The sequence below is a fragment of the Orycteropus afer genome, unplaced genomic scaffold, assembly GCF_000298275.1.
Source record: "Orycteropus afer afer isolate SDZICR_OR568_19922 unplaced genomic scaffold, OryAfe1.0 scaffold00011, whole genome shotgun sequence".
NCBI classification, from domain to species: domain Eukaryota; kingdom Metazoa; phylum Chordata; class Mammalia; order Tubulidentata; family Orycteropodidae; genus Orycteropus; species Orycteropus afer.
The window spans coordinates 14,803,600-14,824,606 of NW_006921598.1; the positions used below are offsets into that span (position 1 = coordinate 14,803,600).

At 39.0% G+C, this 21,007-nt stretch overlaps 1 protein-coding gene across 1 annotated transcript in view; it reads left to right on the plus strand.

Moving 5' to 3' along the window:
- Positions 1 to 2,351: 2,351 nt before the first annotated feature.
- TBX18 (T-box transcription factor 18) overlaps positions 2,352 to 21,007 on the plus strand; it is a 31,988-nt gene continuing 13,332 nt past the window's right edge. Inside the window, exons 1-4 of the mRNA XM_007951170.2 lie at positions 2,352 to 2,655; positions 3,778 to 3,982; positions 6,120 to 6,221; positions 9,417 to 9,588. Coding sequence (XP_007949361.1) covers positions 2,352 to 2,655; positions 3,778 to 3,982; positions 6,120 to 6,221; positions 9,417 to 9,588 — 783 coding nt within the window. The remainder of the gene's footprint in view (positions 2,656 to 3,777; positions 3,983 to 6,119; positions 6,222 to 9,416; positions 9,589 to 21,007) is intronic.

The following is a 21,007-nucleotide window of genomic DNA, read 5'->3' on the forward strand; positions in this document are numbered from 1 at the left end:
AGACCTGCACACTTGAGATCATGGTCACAGGTGATATCAACTTCAACTGGCATAACATACTACACAAAAACATTGTTCCACATCCTACTTTAGGGAGTAGTGACTGGGATCTTAAAAGCTTGTAGGTAGCCATCTAACTACATTGATGGCTCTCTCCTCATCCAGAGAAAAGAAGAGTGAAGAAAACCAAAGATGCATGGAAATAAATAGTCCAAATGGACTGGTACACCATGATTTCCTTAGCCTATCCAATAATGAGACCAGAAGAACTAGATGGTGCCCAGCTACCACTGTCAACCACTTGGGTGGGGATCTATGTAGGAGATTCTGGATACAGTGGGAGAACAATGTGGAACAAAACTCAAAATCATTAAAAAAAAAAAAAAAAAAAAAGATAGCAGCGGTGAAGCTACTCCAGGAGTCTTTGTACCGAAATCTTAAAGAGAAGTCAAAGATAACAGGACAGCCGTTGAATTGAATGAGCGAGAGGAAACACAATCCTTTGTCCTGTACTTTGAATAATATTTATCATAAACTTTATGCTACAAGAGATTTGTTCTATTTACTTCAATAATCCTGACAAAAAAAAATATAGTCGGAAGAAGTACAAAACAAACTGTACATGTACATGTTTGTTGTCATTCAATTAAAAACCCTTGCTCCTGTTTTTAAATAGAGGTTTTAAAGAAACAAGTTGACTCTTTAAAAGCCTGAGATAAAACTGGTAAATTGTCAAAAGCGGGACAAATAAGATATGTTAAATCAGAGGTTTTTATTAAAAAGAAAAATTCCATGGGAAAAGGTATTCCATCTTAAAACTTCACTCTAAGTTTTACGAGGTTTTAAAGCTAAATCCATATCATTAAAGACATGTTGTTTTTATTGTTGTGTGCAGTCTAGTTGACTCATAGCGACCCTACAGGACAGAGTGGAACTGCCTCAAAGGGTTTCCAAGGCTGTAATCTTGACCAATGGAGACTGCCACATCTTTCTCTCGCAGAGTGGCTGCTCCAGACCCCAACCTTTCGGCTAGCAGTCCAGAGTTTACCCACTGCTCCACCAAACTAAACCCACTACCATCCAGTGGATTAGGACTCATAGCGTCCTCCACTGGGTTTCCAAAGAGGTAAATCTTTACAGAAGTAAATTGTCCCATCTTTCTTCCGCGGGGCCAACCTTCTTGTTAGTAGTCAAATGCCATAGGCACTGGTCCACCAGCGCTCCGTTAAAGGCCTACAGGATTAAAATCCCATGACCTACATTTTAAATTTCATAACTACCGTACTTTAAAAGAAAAGATCGGCTCCGGGGTATACTTTTTCCGACTAGTTTATATGAGGGATTGAAAGATAATATTAAATCCTGCTTTCCCGAATATAAAGGATTTTAATATTTCTTGAAACTTCTCCCAAAAGAAAAGCCCATGGAGTAAAAATAAACAAACAAGCTTAGTTCCACGGATGGTACAGAGTAGGAGTTTAAAATTCAGGACTGTTTAAATGAGAAACAACGGGCCTGGTTTCTTCGGTGTTGTAGCAACATTTAAGTGCTGAGAGTGGGACAGGAATTTAAGGCCTTCTGAAGGATTCCTGATATTCTAACTTGGTGATCGTCTCGGTTTAAAGCCAAGAGTCTGTATCTTTCCAGGTCCTGCTGAGGAAAGCTAGAAAGTCCCGGGGGTTGGATTGAGCTGTGGGCCGCGGGTAGACTGACCGCGTCCGACGCGCGCAAGGCTGGCACGTCCTAGCCAGTCTGCGGTGCTTTTCACTCCTAGGTTTTCCGGACCTTGTAAGGAAGTGGGCGCGGGCTGTGCGGGGTCGGCTCCCCTTGATTGGGCCGCTGTCTCGGTGATTGACAAGCCCCCCTGGCTCCGCCCCCACGGCTTTATTGACACTAATGAGCAAGTTCTTCCCACCGCTCTCCTGCCGGGAAGTGCTGACAGATCAAGGCAACAAATTTCAATTACAATCCCTAATTTGTGTCCGCAGAGTGTTTTTTTACCCGTGTTAGTCCTCTCTGGCGCATCAGTCGAGGCAGATCTTGGAGCAGCAAGAGGAGGTGGAGGGGGTGGGAGCGAAGGAGTGCTTCAGTGAGAGAGCGCGCGCGGGAGACAGAGGGAAGGAAGCTTGGCGGGCGCGTCGCTGGTTCCTCCGATCCCAACACAGGCGAGAAAGAGGAAACGCCTAATTTGTTCTCGCCCGCGACAGGGAAGGGGCAGAGCCCAGCCTGCGTGAGACCCCGAGAGTTGTTTAAATTTTGGTGAGGGAAGGAGAGCGAGTGGGTGCGTGTGCCGGCGTGAGTGTATATGAGAGAGTGGCGCGCGGCCGACGGGCGGGCGCCGGGCGGCGGGGATGGCCGAGAAGCGGAGGGGCTCGCCGTTCAGCATGCTAAGCCTCAAGGCACACGCCTTCTCCGTGGAGGCACTGATCGGCGCGGAGAAGCAGCAGCAGCTGCAGAAGAAGCGGCGAAAGCTGGGCGCGGAAGAGGCGGCCCCAGCCGCGGAGGACCGAGGCTGTAGCCGAGGCGGTGGCGCCGGAGAAAAGGTCTCTGAGAGAGACGAAGGCGCTGCGCTCCCGCCGCCGGCTGGGGCGGTGTCTGGGCCAGCCCGGAGCTGCGCCGACCTGGAGCGGAGCTGCGGATCCCGCGGAGCCGCGGGTGAGTCAGTACCTTCCCGCCTAACTTCTCCTGGGCGAGTCGCGTGGGGCTGGCCTGTACCGCAGCCGCGAACCTGAACTTCTGAGAGTTTGAGAGTGTGCGTGTGCCCGGTGTCCCTATGTGCCGCAGTCAACTCAGCCGCGCGCGTTGACCCTGGGTGCCTGGGCGCAAAACTTGCTGCTGCCCTTGTCGCTCGAGAACCTAACTCTGGTCGTTCTCCAGACGGTTAAAATGAAGCTTCTAGCCAAGAGTGAGGAGTTTACTCATCTGCCTCCCTTGGGGTCCCAGCCAATGGGTGCTCTATTTCCTTTACCAGCTTTTGAAAGCATGGTGGGTGGAGTGGGAAGCTACAGGATATACCCCTCGAAACCGGAACGAATACTCTAAACCGCATGTACAAACCAGTGAGCAGGCGATATATTTGCAAACTCTTTCCCAGGGGTAGCTGAGCTGCTCCACTCCCTTCCGTTCTTGATTTCCGCTGCACGAGGCCGACGGCGATCGCGAGCTTGCTGTTGGCGCTAGCTCTCCGCTTTGCTGCTTGGCTGTTAGCGCCGGACGGTCCCGGGACGCTGGCGGGAGAGGGGTCAGAAGACCTTTCTACAAGATGTCTTTGGCCTGGGCCAAAGTGAGGCGTTCCGGCGCCTATTGCAAAGGGAGGCCCAGGCGCTGTGGACCCGGGGTCGCGGCGTTAGCCGCTTTGGCTGCGTGCCATACCCCGCGCAGACTGCGTCTTGATCATCTCGGGTGTCTCTGGACTGGAAAACCAGGCTGAGACCCTGTCCGGCTCGCGTTCCGGACCCCAGCGGCACCCCGAAGCTATTTTTGGGGCCTTGGCCCAGCCGAGGCCCTGAGGGTAGGGTGAGCGCGGCCCATCGCCTCTGCAGCGCTCGGGACCTGAGGGACAGGCAGGCCTTACTCGGGCGCCGAGCGTCCCATTGGCAGGCAAAGAGCGGGTGTTTATCAGTGGGCCTGTTTGAAGGCCCCGATGGCACGAAGGCTTCTCGTTTTCGCCTGGTCCTTTTCCTCGTGCTCAGCCCTGCCTGGGATTCGTGTGTCCCGGGCCCGCATTCCCTCGCGACCTCTCATCCGTTTTTTCCCTCTCTGCCCTTTGCTGCCCAGGAGGCTCTGAGGACGGCTTCCTGCAGGGCGCTTCCCCATTGGCGTCCCCAAGGGGTTCCCCTAAGGGGTCCCCCGCGCCGACCCTGGCCCGGCCGGGGACCCCGCTGCCCTCGCCGCAGGCCCCGCGTGTGGATCTGCAAGGAGCCGAGCTCTGGAAGCGTTTCCACGAGATCGGCACAGAGATGATCATCACCAAGGCGGGCAGGTAAAGGACTAGCTCCAGACGCTGGCCTCACTTCACCTCTTCACTTAGGAAGAAGAAGGGCCTATTGCGCGTTCAGAGCTGTGGTTCACGTTTACTGACAGGACAAGGCCCCGGACCGTGGTTCTTTTTTTGAGTCGGGCTTTGCCTATCGAGCGCAGTCCTTGAGGTCCACAGCCTAATCGCCCTCTTGTTGGGTGCCAGCGAGAAAATCAATGTCGCCGTCGAAGTTTCGCGTTCTTGACAGTTACGGATTCGAAGTCGTGATTAAATCTGTCCAGGCATTTATTTAGGTCCCAGTTATCTTCCTGGGACTAGAAAACATTTCTTTCTTTTTTAAAAAAACACTATGTACTCTTTCGCCAAGGAATTGTTTTCTTTTTCAGATTCGAGACTTCTAGGTTGGGTCTTTATCCTAAGTTTCCCTGGCAATGTGAGAAAGTAGGATGTGCTATTTTTATGTTAGACTGGGATGAAAAGTCACTGAAATGGCTAATATTGTTTAACCCCATAAAATTGTGATAATAATTACTCGGATTTTTATGAAATTCATTCTGTTTGTAGATCCACAATTATGTGGTTATGTTTTTTTCTAAATTAAATCCAACTTATTAGCCTACATATGTTGAAGAATATGAAATGTTTTGGTAAGATGCTATATCAGGTTTTTGAAAGTATAAAAATTTGCACGTGCATCAGTTAGTAAAATAAATAGGTTTGTTGACCAGATCGTATTAATTTGAGGTAGGCATAGAAATATATGCATTTTAAAGTTTTCAGATCATTTACCACAGTGAAATCTATGACTAATATGCTTCCTTAAAAGAAACTTACACACATACACACACACACGCACACAAACCTACCCCACTCTTTCATGGAGTACACATGGTAAAAACCTGGATAGTATGAAAATATCCAAATTTATTAGGAATTACAAAAACATATTTTATTGAATCCATATGCTACCTTCTACATTTTCACAGAGCTTTTATTAATGATCCAAATTCAGTCTTCAGCCACACAAAGCAACAGTTGTCTTATAAAGGATGTAGTTAAAGACCTTTACTCTTTATCTTACAGATGCACTGAAATAACACTAAAACAGCCAGCATATTAAACTGTTCTCAGGCATAGTTAGAAATAATGGACTTTCTTTTCTCTGTAAGTGGTCTTTGATGGCATTATTGGTATAGAATAAAAATCTGATAAATAACAGTACTAATATTTGTGTTATAAGGTTAAATTAGCAAAAATTAGATTAACTGGAAAGAGCCCTAGACATAAATCATTAGATGAAAGTTAAAAAAGAAAAAAATCTATTTTTTAAAGCTCAAAACTGGTAATTTGCTTTTTATTTCATGCTACTACGCCCTTTTTAAAGGGTCGGTGTATTTACTTTAGCATCTCCTTTGATAAGTATCTCTGAGAAGCCCAGAGAAAAGGCTTATTTTCATTAGCAAAATTTTAAGTAAATATGGTTAAAGAAGAATTTATTTTCAGTGTACAGAGAGGGAAGAAATGATTTGGTAAATATACATTGTGTTTAGTTTCTGCTTTCAATAAAGAAGTTTTACTATACCTTTCAAATTTAGAACAACTTTTGCACTTCACCTTTACCATGCTGCAGACAGGAAGTCCTGTCTCAATAAAGAACATATTGTTTGGTTATAGCATGGCACATTGGCTCCTTGTGGCTTTTTATAACCCTTTTAAAATTTCACATTATAATATATTTTACCACTTTAAGAAATTCAAAATTTTTATTTTTACAATTTGGTACATTTCATTATTTGTGTTATTGAAGTAAATATACTTATTGACTCTTGTTTTAGAAAATAAGGTGTGTGATTCAGTGCTGTTGCTCCTTCGGTATACAATTCTGCTCTTAAACTATACTGACATTTCAGTAAACATGGAACACATGTACAGGGTGCAACAAATTACACCGAAAAAACCTCAGTTTCAATATGCCCTGTGTTCTGATTCCTTGAATTACATTACCAAAGTGAATGCTAAAAATAGGTGCTTATGAAAAATGGAGATTTGAGAAGTTTCTTTGCTTATTCATTCTCCATGTCTCATCATAAATAAAAACAAAATGCAAAACCTTCTTTTCTTCCCCCTCCTTTATACATAGGCGCATGTTTCCAGCAATGAGAGTAAAGATCTCAGGATTAGACCCTCACCAGCAATATTACATTGCCATGGATATTGTGCCAGTGGACAACAAAAGATACAGGTACAGTGATTAGCTACAGAAAATAGGATTTTGGAGACTAGTTCCTGTTTCATCTGTGAGGACTATGATGTTTGTTTCCAGTAGCCTGTGGAATTTTCAGTTCCATAACCCAACCACTCATGGGTTCCAGCAGCCTGAGTAGTGCCTTTTCTTTCAGCAAATGTAGAAACACAATTTTTGTTTTGTTTTTGATAGAGACACAAATATCTTCAAGTATAATACTTTATCGATAAGAAAACCAAACACTCATTGCCATCGAGTGGATTCTGACTCACGGTGACCCCATTTGGGTTTCCGAGGCGGTAAATCTTTATGGAAATAGATTGCCCAGTCTTCCTTCCATGGAGTGGCTGGGGGTTATTGATAGGGGCCACTCTTAATGCAGTTTGGTACCGGCAAACTAAATGTGTCTCTTATGTGGATTCACATTTCAATTAGAATTTTGTAAGAAAATGTTAAGTGAAGTTTGTAGATATACATTATGTTACATTAAATGTTTCATTTTGTTTGTTTTTTTAGATCTCAAATAAATTCACTTTAACTTATTACATTCAAAATCATAAAATGTTTGTGAGCTTTTTCCTTTCCATAATTTGTGAAATTTAATTATTTTAGATTTTCTACAGTTAAGAAAAATAAAATCCCATAATTCATTATGATATCAACATTTAAAAAATGTTGATAAATTGTTACCTTAGTGTTATTTTTTGGTTGATCGTTAATACAATGTATTTTTAAAACCACATAATATCTGGATTTTGAAATAGAATCTATTTATCTAGATATCACTAAACTTTGAAAAGATGCATGTTCTTTAGATTCAAACCAACCCTTGTTCTTTTTCTTCTGCAAGAAAACAAATCTACATTTTAAAAGGTGTTCACAGTTTAATATTCATGAAATTAAAAGTGCTAACATTTGAAAAAGGAACTTTTGCGTGTTTGGAAGATCAGAAGATGCTGCTTTAATTTTTTTTGTGTGTTTTGTAAACAGCTAGACTGATTAAAAGACTAGTATTGCTTTTAGTAAGATTTTAAATGAAATCAGATTTTTTTTTTTGCTACTTTTGAAAATATAGGGTTGCTTTTTTGAAACAAGTTTATTGTGTTAAATTAGCATACAGATTTTAATCAGCATGTGGAACTATGGAATACTACAAAAATACTAATAGAAATGACAAGCTAATTATTTGTATTTTGTGTATAAGTTGTTACTTATTTCAGTTAAATAAATCAGAAAAGTGTTTCATTAAAACTATCTGACTGCATAACAAAAGCTAAAAAGCCCTGAAGCTCATTCTTAAATATACTTGGTTTAAAATCCATATTCTAATTTGGATTTTGTGTTGAGGAAGATAATGTAATTCTTAATGATCCTAGAAATTACTATTATTTCTTCTACATTTAGTTTTCTTCTTTCTCTGAATTTCTTCCATGTGTTTTGGATAGTTTATTTTACTTAACTGATTCTTATTTCTTTGCATATAAAGCAAGGGAATTTCAGTATTAGTATTAAGATGTCAGATTTTAAAAGATAAATTTGTAAAACATAAATTTGCTTTCACTTACATAGTTTCCCAAGAACAGATTTGTTTCTAGCATTTCTACTTAGAATATTTTACAAAGCACATGTGACATGCAACATTTATTCTCTTAGTGAATATGGATTTTTGAACTATTCAATATGTGTGTTTTTCAAAGGCTTACTATTCTGTTTATTTGGATAATGTCCCAATTCATATCCACCATGCAAATTTTTCTTGCATTTCTAAAATTTCCATTTTATATTCTACTTTTTCAGCAGTATTAGAAAAGTTTAGGGGTATACTTTCTGAGGTCAAAGAGTGGTATCTGGTTAAGTAAAAATAATTGTGTTTTGTAGGAATGTAAATAAAAATTCACACTTGTGAACTTATTTATTGAAATTACACCATTACCAATTAGAGGAAGTTTTCTTATTATTGTTCTTAATTTTGTGATCATTTTTACTAAGACAAGGAAAAAGAACATAGGAGACATATAGAGAGTTCAGTACTTAAAACAAGAATATCATCAGAGTTGTTATAATGTATCATGCTATTTTAAAAAGAAATTGGCATACTACACAGGTATAATTATCTGAGACTGCAAATTGTTGCTTTTAAGTTGTATGCCTTATTTCAACACAAATAGAAGAAAAACATCTCAGTATATTATTTCATTTAATATTCCTTTCTAAGTGATTCATTAGTACACCAGTTTCTGGTCTTGGAATTAGTATATTTTAAATTACCATTAATAAATGAAAAACTGAATATAGGATTAAATATTATCTTAATATTTGAAACATTGTTATTTAAATGTTTATTTTTGTTGACTCAATATATTTGACATATATAAACAAAAAGAATAGAATGGCTGTCTCTCAATTGGAAAAGTAATATTAATTAGATGTATCATAATTTTCAAAGTTTGATTTATATTTTGATTAGTGATATTTTAAAACTCTTTGGAAGAATTTTCTAACAAGGGGCAAGAAAGAAACGTATAGGAGATAAATAAGACCTACATTTTCTGTTACACACAATTTTAAAATGTAATTGAATAATGTATCCTCAGTTTGTAATGTTATAATATTATAAAAAATAATTATAAATGATAGTAGATAAAAATTTTTGCCTTTGAAAATAAAGATCACTGAAACTTCTGACAGTTTCCTCTTGCCTTTTCACTGGTTATCTGATCAGCCTGTACATAAACCTCAAAAGGGAAGTATCTTAAAGGAAGTGAAGCAATGTAAGATATTTTCACTGTCAAATATTTTTGAGATTTGCTTAAGGTGAAATTGATGATTTGATAGGATTTTTGTGTCAATTGAATATCTTGAAAAATGGCCAAATATTAGAATATCAGGCAGAATGTCTAACGTGCGTGTGTGTTACTCATAAGCATTAAGACACTTGCATTTATGGTAGTGATAATGTGCGTAGTTTTGATTAAATTCCTAACACACAACTTACTCTTAGTTGTCACTAGGTCATCACTGCTTCAGAGAGTTTTTAAAGTACTTGAGTTCTTATTATGTACACTAGGCGTAAAGAGGAAACGTTTATTTTAGACTTTTTTTTTTTTTAAGTTGTCCATTGTTGGAGTCTGTGCAGTTGGAGATTTTAAGAGATCCACAGTCTGTATACTAAACCTTGTCATTGCCTTCTAGGTATGTTTACCACAGTTCTAAATGGATGGTGGCGGGTAATGCCGACTCTCCTGTGCCGCCTCGCGTGTATATTCATCCCGACTCACCGGCCTCGGGGGAGACCTGGATGAGACAAGTGATCAGCTTTGACAAGCTGAAACTCACCAACAATGAACTGGATGACCAAGGCCATGTGAGTAGATGGCCTCTCTAAAGGCATGTCATTTGATGGAACAGCCTATACCGTGCATGACTGAAGGAACAAACTCTTCTAAGATTGTAATGTTCCTTTCTAGTTTATCAGTGTGTGTAATCTGTTCAAAATCAAGGTTTTATTTGCATCAGAGTCTATACCTGTAGCCAGAGAATCCCATGAAGTATTTGATAGGTTCAAACTAGATACTACATTTGTACCATAATGACAGAACCTCAGGCAGATGCTTCTTAGCCAAAATATTTATTTGAAATCCCATGAGGTGCTAATCATTATATTCTGAATATGAATACTTGGGAATTGGGTTAACAAAGGTAATGATTTATTGCATCCTGCCTGTAACTACTTCTTTTCTCAGTAGAGACTCATTGCTTCTCAGTAACTGGCCCATGTGTTTTGTTTGCAAGCCCCCAATTGTTTCCAAATGATACCTAATGTGTCAAAATATGTTACTATAATTTTTTTATTCATAAAACTGCTGAAACATGATACATAAGTCAAACTTCAGCCATTCCAATAATACAGTCATTTTAACACTTTATGATTTTTTTAATGTGATATTGTTCCTCAGCAAGATTTCTACATTATTATTTTCATGAATAAGTAACTTTGGATATATACTGATTTCCATTCAGGTTTGGCATTTCTATGAGGTTTCTGTTACTTGAGAGGGTTATGATTAAGGCAAAATTGAAATACATTTTGAAGAATACATTTTACATAGAAGAATATCAACTAGTTAATTTGTCAAAGGGATGACATAACAATAGCATATTTACAAGCAAATCTTTTAAAACAAAAATTTGAGTAGTCATAAACTAGTCATCCAATGATGACTGGATTTGATTTGCAAGTTACTAGATAGTTGGCCTTAAAGAAAACATGCAGGTACATTTCATTGCCACACAAATGCAGTATCTAGATTTTTAACATGTAGGAGCTCTGGTAGCATAGTGCCTAAGGCACTTGCCTGCTAACCAGATGGCTGGCGGTTCAAACCTACCAGCCACTCCTCGGAAGGAAGGTTGGGCAATCCTACTTCCGTAGTGATACTGCCTCGGAAACCCAAGGAGGGGTCGCTATGAGTCTGGGCCCGACTCGACGGCAAACAACAACAACAACAACAACATGTTGTGAAATGTCAAATTGCTAGTGCTTTTGTTCATTGTTTGTTGCTTTTTTATAATCTAAAACAATTAGAAAAATAACACATTTCTTTTCTGAATCTAATTTCATGCCTGTATTTTAATGCATTGTTTCTCATTTCCCTTCTTTTCATTCTTTGTTTACAAAGTTGCTTTAACAATTATTTTTCACTTGACTTCAGTGAAAGGACAACTTTTTTTCCCTGTAGCAGGGAGGGGACTAGAAAATGTTGCCAGCATGTCCGGGAAAGATTCTTTTATTTTTTGGCATAGAAAATTTTAGATTATATGCTATTTGGTATTACTGGTTTTCAAAACCTTAAGTAATACCACACTTTTCTGAATTCTGTGGTTTAAGAATATACCTTTTAAAGAGATAAATGGATCTAAAAACTATATGCTGCCATATATTAGGTACTAACTCTTTATAAATCTAATCATTTTATAATTCTAATTCTTTTAGATCAATATATTGGATCTATGTATAATATTTAATATATCTAATATTAGATCTATATTTAGAAATTATTATCTATCTATATTTTGACTTTGTAATTTCACTAGATTTTATTTAAAACAGTGTTTAAACCATAAAAGAATAGATTGTTAAGTGTTATTCTATTGCTTAAACCTAAATAATTATAATATTTCACTATGAGAAAAAAGAAAAACAAAGCAGATAGTAGGGAAAACCTAGAGAAGTATGTTGTGTATGGGTGAAAATTTCCCTTTCAGGAATGCACTATTTTAGTAAAGGGAGGTAATTTGTGTGTGAAAGAGAGAGAAGTATCTGTGACATCAGAAAGCAAGGAAATTGCTTTTGAGAATGGTAAAAATGTGTATACTATGATTGATTTTTCTTTTAAAAAAGTTGCCATGGACTTGATTCTGACAAATTGCAACCCCATGTGTATCAGAGTGGAACTATGTACTCCATAAAATTAGAGGAGAAAATGGGAAGAAAGATTTTTTTTTTTTTTTAATATTCATTCAAATAACATTTTTTTGGAGACTTTGTAAAATGTGGTTTAAAAAAAAAAAAGCATAGTGTAGCCTAGAGCGGAAGAGAAGACATGGCTCATCCCATCCGGCCAACCCTCAGAGAAGTCCAGAGGATACTTTATTCCAACCAGGAGAGATTGGGGAGACTTCCTGAAGAAATATGTTTTGTGTTCGTGTACTCAGTTTGACGCTCTAAAATAGGACTAGATTAGAGATCAGGAGAATTTGTTTCTAAACCTATTGTTGATTGTGAGTCAGGGGCTAAGAAGAGAGTATACCCACATTCTGGCGGGACGTCCTAATTCAGGCATCCATTTTCTAATGTTGAGGTCTCAGGGATTCACCCCTCAGCCCTCATAAAGGCTGAGTTTCTTTTGTTTGTTTTTCCCCTCCTCTAGTAGCACAAATCTCTAACTAATAAAGCTGTAGACTCAAATAAGAGGTAATTTCCTAATTTGCTTTCTAAATTGCTTTCCTGTTGTTTTGTCCCACTCAATTCCCAGTTTTACTCAGGTGCAGATGTGTAAGTATTCAGCATATTGACTTTAGAATTCCATGTAGCTCTAGCACTTTTATTAGTTAAGTGCAGAGTGATTGCTGGAATCACATTCTCACAGGTCTGGGACTAGACCTATTATGGTATTACCTGTCACTGTTGTTTTCCTCAAAATGACTTTTCAACAAGGATTCTTTAGGTAGGGATATTGGTGAGAATCCAGAGTAGAGATGTCCCACCATCCCATAGCTAATCTTTGAATGTGGGGAAGACTTTATAATCCCTACCTGTTTCTCAGGGTCATCTGTAGCCCATTTTTTGCACAGTCATTGTGAATATCATTACAAAACAGACTGGTGCTTGGCCATGTGAGGATCTGTTTGTTTCTATGATTAGCATGCTTGAGTAGGGTATTCCCTTTTCATCTTATTCATGTTTCTTTACCTGTCAGAAATTTGCCATCTAGAGGTAAAAGTTTAGGTGAGGATTTCCCTAAGACATTTGAACAGGTATTAGACATTTTACAGGTAGTAGTGCACCTTAAATCTTGGCATGACTACTACCTGTAGTGCTGATGGTTTTGAAGGAAGTAGGGCCATGCAGTCACAGCCAGGGACCCGTGGGAGGACTATACTCCCAGCTGCTAAGAACTGGATGATACAGAGTCACCCTTGATCTAGGTTTGTTCTCACCCTCTTCCCATTTCTCCTTGAGAATTAGGTAGGGAAACACGATGTTACAGAAGAGGGTGTCGAGGCCTCTCTGGTGGAAGGAACTTGTAACAGCTTAGAGATAGAACATATTCATGTTCTTGGGCAAATCACTTATCCTCTCTGAGGTTTGGTTTTCTCATAACTTATATTGGAGTCAGAGAACTTGGAGTGAATCATGTGAGCTGATAAGCCTGAAGACATATATTCTTAAAGAATGTTTTTTATATAGTGTCAAACATGAAACAAAGATAATACCACCTTGCTATGGAGGCTGTGATCCAGTGGGATGGCTTTGACCCCTACTATTTCAAGTGAGTTAGTAACTGGTCTCACCAAAACTATAGAAAACCATGCTTTGGTTATCTGTTCCTCTTTGGTCCTTTCCTTGACTTTTTCAGCACTGCCATTTAGGTCTTTCTGAGAATTTCCACATTCAACAGATAGCGTTTTCCTTTTGAGCTGTTCTGTAAGACTGTCTATCAAACTGAAGGCACTTTAGGCCCATCAGAGCAGAAATAAGTAATACCGTGCTTCTTTTGACTCAGTGAAGTAGAAAAATGTATATGAACTTGCCACATGAGAAAGCACTATGTTTATTGGATATTGGTCCATGTGACTCTCTGTGCTGCAAGGTAATGCTAAAAAACAAAAAAGATCCTCCCTCTAAACAGAACAGAGAGCAGGGAACATACAGATATAATTATTTGAGTTTTGGCAATGGCCATTATCGTTGTGTTCTCCTTGTTTATAAGCCCAGTGGTTCTCCTGGTTCTACTTGTTCTATTAAATAAGAAAAATATTATTGACCACTCATAATTATAAGTTTGATAGTTCATTAAAAAGCAAATAATGCTAACTTATAAAGAAGACCTGAAGTTTATTTAACATTCCCAAAACCTTTCTAAGCATACAGTAAATTCCTATAGATAATATTGAAAATTATTATTTTACCTGAATAATCTTCAGATTAGCAATATTCAATATATCAGCTGTGTCTGCATCCCACTATACCCTACCTCAGATAATTTTGAAATAAAAATATAAACAAATAAATTTAAAATGTTTATAGCTATATGGGAAAATCTGTTTGAAAAAACAAGACTTCATAAAATAAAAAACCTACTTTTCATTGATGAGTAAACAGAAACCCACATTATTTTTTGCTTCCTTTATTACAAGTCAGATAATTCCAATCTTCTAGAATTGGCTGTATATTTTTCTTTGTTTGTTTGTTTAATGTAAAGTAGCTTTATTCCAATTTTTCTTTTCCTCTGAGATTTGTTTCTAAAAAGTATGTTAATTATGCCTGGAATTTTATAAATGCTTTTATTTTGTTTATTTTTATTTATCATTGCATTTTAATTTTTAGCTTGCAGAAAAGGAAGGGCTTCCCTCTAAATCCCTCCTCCCAAATATATAGCAATTTCTAAAAAGAAAGATTGCTTAAGAAATGAAGAAGGTGGGTAAAAAGGCAGAGTTAACATTGATAGTTATTAATATGTAATTGATAATATGATGTTTTATGTTTATATTTAAAAAGAGTGTTAGGGTCAAAACTTACAATAATAATAAATGGTTTGAAGGAAAAGGAAGGACAATTATATCACAGTCAGGTGGTAAATGAAACAAATGCCTGTTGAAGCTTAGTTTCCTACTCTCGTAAGCTAAGAACAAATTTTGTGTTTCCTGCATTGGGCCTGGCACAGGGTAATGCCTGTCCATACAATATAAACTCAGTATGTGAATGAAAGCACATAACATGACAGTGGGACAAAAAGCCTTGGGCCAGGGGACCTGGCTTATAGCTCCAGCTCTAAGGATATCCAGAAGTCTCCTGCCTCTTTTGACCAACCTATAAATTAGAGGTATTAATGTCAGATTTTTTTCAGACTTCAAAATGTCAAATGTTATGTCACCAAGAACCTTGCATAAAAAGTAGGAAAGGGAAGCACCTCTAAAGAGTGTAGGGAGCAGATGCCAGTTTCTCCCTCACCCACTTTCTCTCCCTAACATGACTTTGGAAAATATAACTACTGGGTTCACATATCTCCCAGATACCTTTCAGCCCTGCTGAGATATTGGGCTTCCAAAGATATAAATTTAGAGTTCTAGTCAGTCTTTTCAAATGAGGATTAGTGTACATATTACTCGGATACTCTTTTAGCTATCTAGTGCTGCTGTAACAGAAAGACCACAGATGAGTGGCTTTAACAAGCAGAAATTTATTTTCTCACAGTTTAGGAAACTAGCCAAATTCAGGGTGCTGACTCTAGAGGAGGACTTTCTATGCTGACTCTGGAGAAAGATCCTTGTCTCTTCTGCTCCTGGACAGTCTTCATGTGGATTGGCATCTCTTTCCCCCCATCTCTGCTCTGCTTGCTTGTTTAATCTCTTTTATGTCTCAAAACAGATTAACTCAAAATGCGCTCTACACTAATCCTGCCTCGTTAACATAACAGTGACAGCCCATTCTCAAATGAGATTATAACCGTAAGTGTATAGGTTAGAATTTATAAAAGATATTATTTGGGGACATTATTCAGTCCATTACAGATACTATACCATGGAAATGAAAATAAGGATCTCTAGTGTCACAGTGATTAAAGCATTGATCAGTTCACAAAAGGTCAGTGGTTTGAACCCACCAGCTGCTCAGCAGGAGAAAGGTGAAGCAGTCTGCTTTCATAAAGATTGACAGCCTTGTAAAACCTATGTGGCTCTACTCTGTCCTATAGGGTCTCTGTAAGTTGGAATTTACTCAATGGCAGTGAGGTTTTTTTTTTTTGTGGGGGGAATCATCACCAACTACATCTTTATCCTATGTCTTTCAAACTTTTTCACCTGACTCACGGCAAGGCACCCCCCCCCCCCATCTCTTCCTGCCTTCCTAGCTCTATCCCTGGGCAATGCTGTCTTCTTGATCTCACATGCTTGAATGTTTTAATGAATGCATAGCCTCCTGATATTACCATTCACCTTATAACCTAGCTATTGTTTGGCTGACAGTTCATCACAGGGGTTAAGTTCACTTCCTAGCTTGAAAGGCATCTAGGGCCATAGTTTCAGGGATCCTACCAGTCTTCATCAGAGCAGTGGGAGCTCTGGTGGTGTAGTGCCTAAGGCATTTGACTGCTAACCAGAAGGCTGGAGGTTCAAACCCACCAGCCACTCCTTGGAAGGAAGACTGGGCAGTCTACTTCCATAGAGATAGTACCTTGGAAATCCAAGGAGGGGTCACTATGAGTCAGGATTGACTCAACAGCAATGAGTTTGGTGTTTTTTCTTTTTTTCATCGAAGCAGTAAGCCTGGTCTTTTTATGATTTTGAGTTTTGTTCCACATTTTTCTTGACTTTATCTGGGACCTCTTATTGTGATCCCTTTCAAAGCAACATACATTTTATGTTATGATCTAGGGGTATGTATCATGTGATCTCCCTGTTTATATATACACACAGACTTGCACACACACTCTGATTAACAGAAAAAACATTTCTCAGTGCAGTACTCATCCTTACTGCAAGCAGCACACTCTTATTTCCTACTCCATTTTATTTAATAAAATATTTATTTATTTAATAATTTTATTTATAGGCAGTCCCTGAGTTACAAACAAGATCTGTTCTTAACTGTATATTTAAGAATTTGTGAGTCAGTTGAAACAAGTGCATATGGTTCTTACTTAGTCTTACTTTAGTGTAAGAAAAGGCTTGAAACATTTACAGTGATTTAAAAACTGCATATGCAGCAAGTAAGGGTGATTGTAATGAAGAATGTGTTGTGAGTAGAGGTTGGATCAGTTGTTTCAAAGTGAGGGCACATTTACATAATATTAGAAGAGGGTTTCAAAGATGGCAGTGCCCCACATAAAGATGGCAGCCAACCATGCTACTTTGAATGTATGTGAGTTGTCTCCACAGTCCTGCTAGTAATTCAGTCTCATGCATCAGGCTTCTGAAAGGGCTCACTATGCCTCTTTCTAGTTTCCCATTTCAGGGCTTCAACTTGTAATTTCTCGTGTTCCCGTTACCTTGACAAATCACCCAAATTATAAAAATTCTGATCTATTCCTGTTTCGCTTTGTGGGTGTGATGCAGTGAGTTATTTGGTATAGCTTTACTAGCCATAGTCTTTGTAACTCCCACTGGAATACTGGGTGGGACCATGCAAATAAGGTGTGTAGAACTCTGATGTTGGGATTAGTTAGTTATGTCACTCTGCCAGACTTAAAATGAGCCTTCCTAGAGGCAGAGACTGCTAACCAGAAGGCTGGGGGTTCAAACCCACCAGCCACTCCTCAGAAGGAGAAGGGGCAATCTACTTCCATAGTGATACTGAGTCAGAAACCCAAGGAGGGGTCGCTATGAGTCAGGTCCAACTCAATGGCACATAACAACAACAGAGGCAGAGAGGGGAATCCAACTGCCATCAGGTGGGAAGAGCTGGAAGTGAAGTGGAGTGCATCCTTGGACCCAGGATCCCTGCACTGGACCTTGTTGGCTGAGAGATGCCCCAGCAGAGAGACGCCCCACCAGAGACACCCCGGCAGAGAGATGCCCCATCAGAGAGATGGCAGCAGGGGAACCAGGAGGCATGAGACAGAATGGTAGGCTTAGTTGGCCCATGGAGGAAGAAAGCTGAGTGTCCTTGGGTGGGAGGCTTGCTGACAGAGTGGGGTATACCTTAGGTGTACCTATCTGAAAGAGAAAAGAGCTTTGAAACACTTGCCCAAACAAGGCAGAGGCCAGGCTGAGAGGCCAAGGGCCAGAGAAGTGTGTCTGAGGGCACAGCAGAGGGGGAGACTGTCCTGATTGAAGAATTATATCCTGAGTGTGTTCCTGAATCTGAATTGTAGCCTGTTATGTCCCTAATAAACCCCATAATCATGAGTATTGTCTGTGAGTTCTGTGTGGCCATTCAAACGAATTATCAAACCCAGGAGAGAAGTAGTGAGTGCCATGGGAGGGATGGTTGGTATCAGAATTGGTAAAAGTCTGGAGGGCTGGAGGGTGGCATTATGTCTGGTCTCATGGAAATAGGCCTTGGGCTGCTGATGGTGATTCTCTCTTCCTCTTGTGAAGTCAGAGGAGGTCAAAAGATGCCACCTCCATGCCCTTTTTGCAGTGGACCATGACAGAACCTGTTCAAAGCCCTACATTTAATGGCAAGTAGGAGTTGTCCATAAGTTGTACATTCATAACCTGGAAACTGCCTATATTTAAAAATGTTCAGTTGCAATCTTCTAAATTGATTTTGTAAGCTACTCATGGGTGGTGAAATTCTGCCTTTTCTTTAGGCTTGGAAAGAAAAGAAAGAAAAATTGCCAGATTACACTGTGTGTGTGTGCGTGTGTATTTATGAGATGATGAGGGCTGTTGTCTCCTCCTGTCTCTTCCTCATATTCACACTGCCTCTCCAATAAACAGATCTGATGGGACATGATCATGAGGCCTGCTAACCAGGTATTTCTTCTAGTAAAAATTTCAGGATAAAAACAAGCAAGCAACAAACAAAATCTAAAACAAAACCAAAAATCCTGACTATAGCACTGGTTACTACTAGAGGGTAAAGACATCTTGTGGTAACTAAGACACTCTCCAGGTATGGGACTATTTAAATCTGGGCTGACCAGAGATTCTGAAGTTCACTTATAAAACCACCCCTATTCTGAAAATTATAAAGTAGGTTAGACACTGTATTTTTCCAAGATGACTCCTCCAATTTCATCACACCTTAAAAACCTAAATTCAAGGCTATATCAGGAAAGAGATAGGTTTGCTAACTAAATTCATTAATAAATAATATCTGAACATAGAATTCCAGCAGCAAACAGAAAATCCCACTGGATAAGGCTATTTCTTCACCCCGCTCCTTCAATTGTAAAAGCATAGAACATACAAAGGAGAAAAAAAAAATTGATCTACAATCTTATCACCCAAAGATGATCGTAGTTCATATCTTTGTGGGCCCTTTTTATTCTATTTTTATGTAGTTGTGATAAGTTTATAAGGAATTTTTATCCTTTTTAAAAATTTAACATTTAAATAGAAACATTTTACCAAGTTATTAAACATTTTGTAAACACCATTAGTAATGGCTGAATAATATTATACCCAATTGTGTGGATGTGTTTTTATTTACTTAACTGCTCTGCTAACAGAGATTTTAATTACTTTAAATAATGTTGTGATCATTTTTTAATTGCCCATCTCTGTGCATGAAAAGCTGTTCTGAATTTGGAATATTTCATTAGGATAAATTCTCAGAAGAGAAATCATTGGGTAAAAGGCTATAAACATTTTTAAAGTAGTTGAACCATATTGTCAGATTCCCCAAGCAGAGTCTGAGGGCACTAGCTTTTCCATCCTTGGGCATCTGTTTTGGACCCTTGTAATGGAGGCACTGACATTGAGTTCTCCAGGGAAACCAGAGGCTTTGCAAGTCAAAATATATCTACCCAGACACATGAGGCAGATGATTGGATGTCTTTTCTTTTCCTTTCTTTCTTTCTTTTTTTTTTTTTTTTTGTGTGATTTGGGTGAAACTTTACAGAGCCACTTGCTTTTCCATTCAACAATTCATATACATTTTGTTTTGGAACATTCATTGCAATTGCCACAATATAACAGCAGTCTTCCCACTTCTTCCCTGTGTTTATCTTTTCCCTTTGTCCCTCTTTCCTATCTCTTACTGCCTTTTTAGCTTTATCCTTGGGCAAATGCTGACCTTTTGATCTTATACAGTTGATTGTTCTAAGGAGTGTGTACCTCCTTGATATAACTGGTCACCTTATAGGCCTATCTGTCCTTTAGCTGAAAGTTAAGCCATGGGGTTTCAGTTCCAGGTTTGAAGGGTATCGAAGCGCCATAGTCTTGGGTGATTCTACCAGTAAGCCTGACTTATTTATTTATTTTTTTTTTATGCTTTTGAGTTTTGTTCCACAATTTTTTCCCACTCTCTCAGAGACCTCCTATTTTGAGGTCAGCCATGGTAGCTAGTTCTGCTGGTCTCTGGGTTGTGGAGGCTGAGGTTCATCCAGTCCATTAGTCCTTTGGACTAATTGTTTTCTTGTGCCTTTGATTTTTCTTCACTTTTCTTTGCTGAGGACTGGAAGAGACCAACAGTTGCACCTTAGGTGGTTACTCACAACTTTTAAGACCCAATCACTACTCATCAGAAGAGGATGAAGAACATTGTCTTTGTGGACTATGTTATACAAATTGGCTTTAATGTCCCCTGAGACTGTGGTCCTGATACCACACACCCAATGACTCATTTCCTCAAGGTATTTTATTATGGCTAAGAAGTTTACCCCGTGTGCTCTACTACATTCATAGATATATTTGCAGCACATATAAATACATATGTAGAAATATCCTCTGTCAAACCATACATATTTGTGGGTGTAGTCATAGTCAAGGAGCTCTGGTGGCATATTGCCTAAGGCATTTGACTGCTAACCAGAAAATTGGAGGTTCAAACTCACCAGCCACTGTGTGGAAGGAAGACTGGGCAATCTACTTCTATAAAGATTTATCACCTCAGAAACCCAAAGGGGTCGGTATGAGTCGGCATCAACTCAATGGCATTGAGTTTGTTTGTTTTCAGTAGTCCTATTCACCTTTCCATTCCCGTTCAGCTTGAGTGTCTATCTATGTATCCACTAATATATATTATTGTTATTACTGTTATTGTAGTATTGTGCACAAGATAGTATTTGCCTTTGTTGCCTTTAAGTTTTGTGCTCCCCCCAGTGTCTTCCTCTGCTTTGTTCATTTTGTGCTGAGGTATCTTTAAAACTCCCTTTTCCCTTGAGTGGTCGTGTAGTAGTCACCAATGGAGGAAACATGCCCTCTGAGGAAAACCTGGTGTGCAAATAGTTAATAATTTTAGGGAGAGGGTGTGGTAGGCTTTAAATATCATTTCAATCTCATTGTTCATTTGTTTGAGTTTAGTGTTCTATTCCACTCATAAATAAAAAAATTTTTGAATTTATTGTTGTATTTTCAGTGATAGAAAATTTGATGTTGAATTCATATGACTG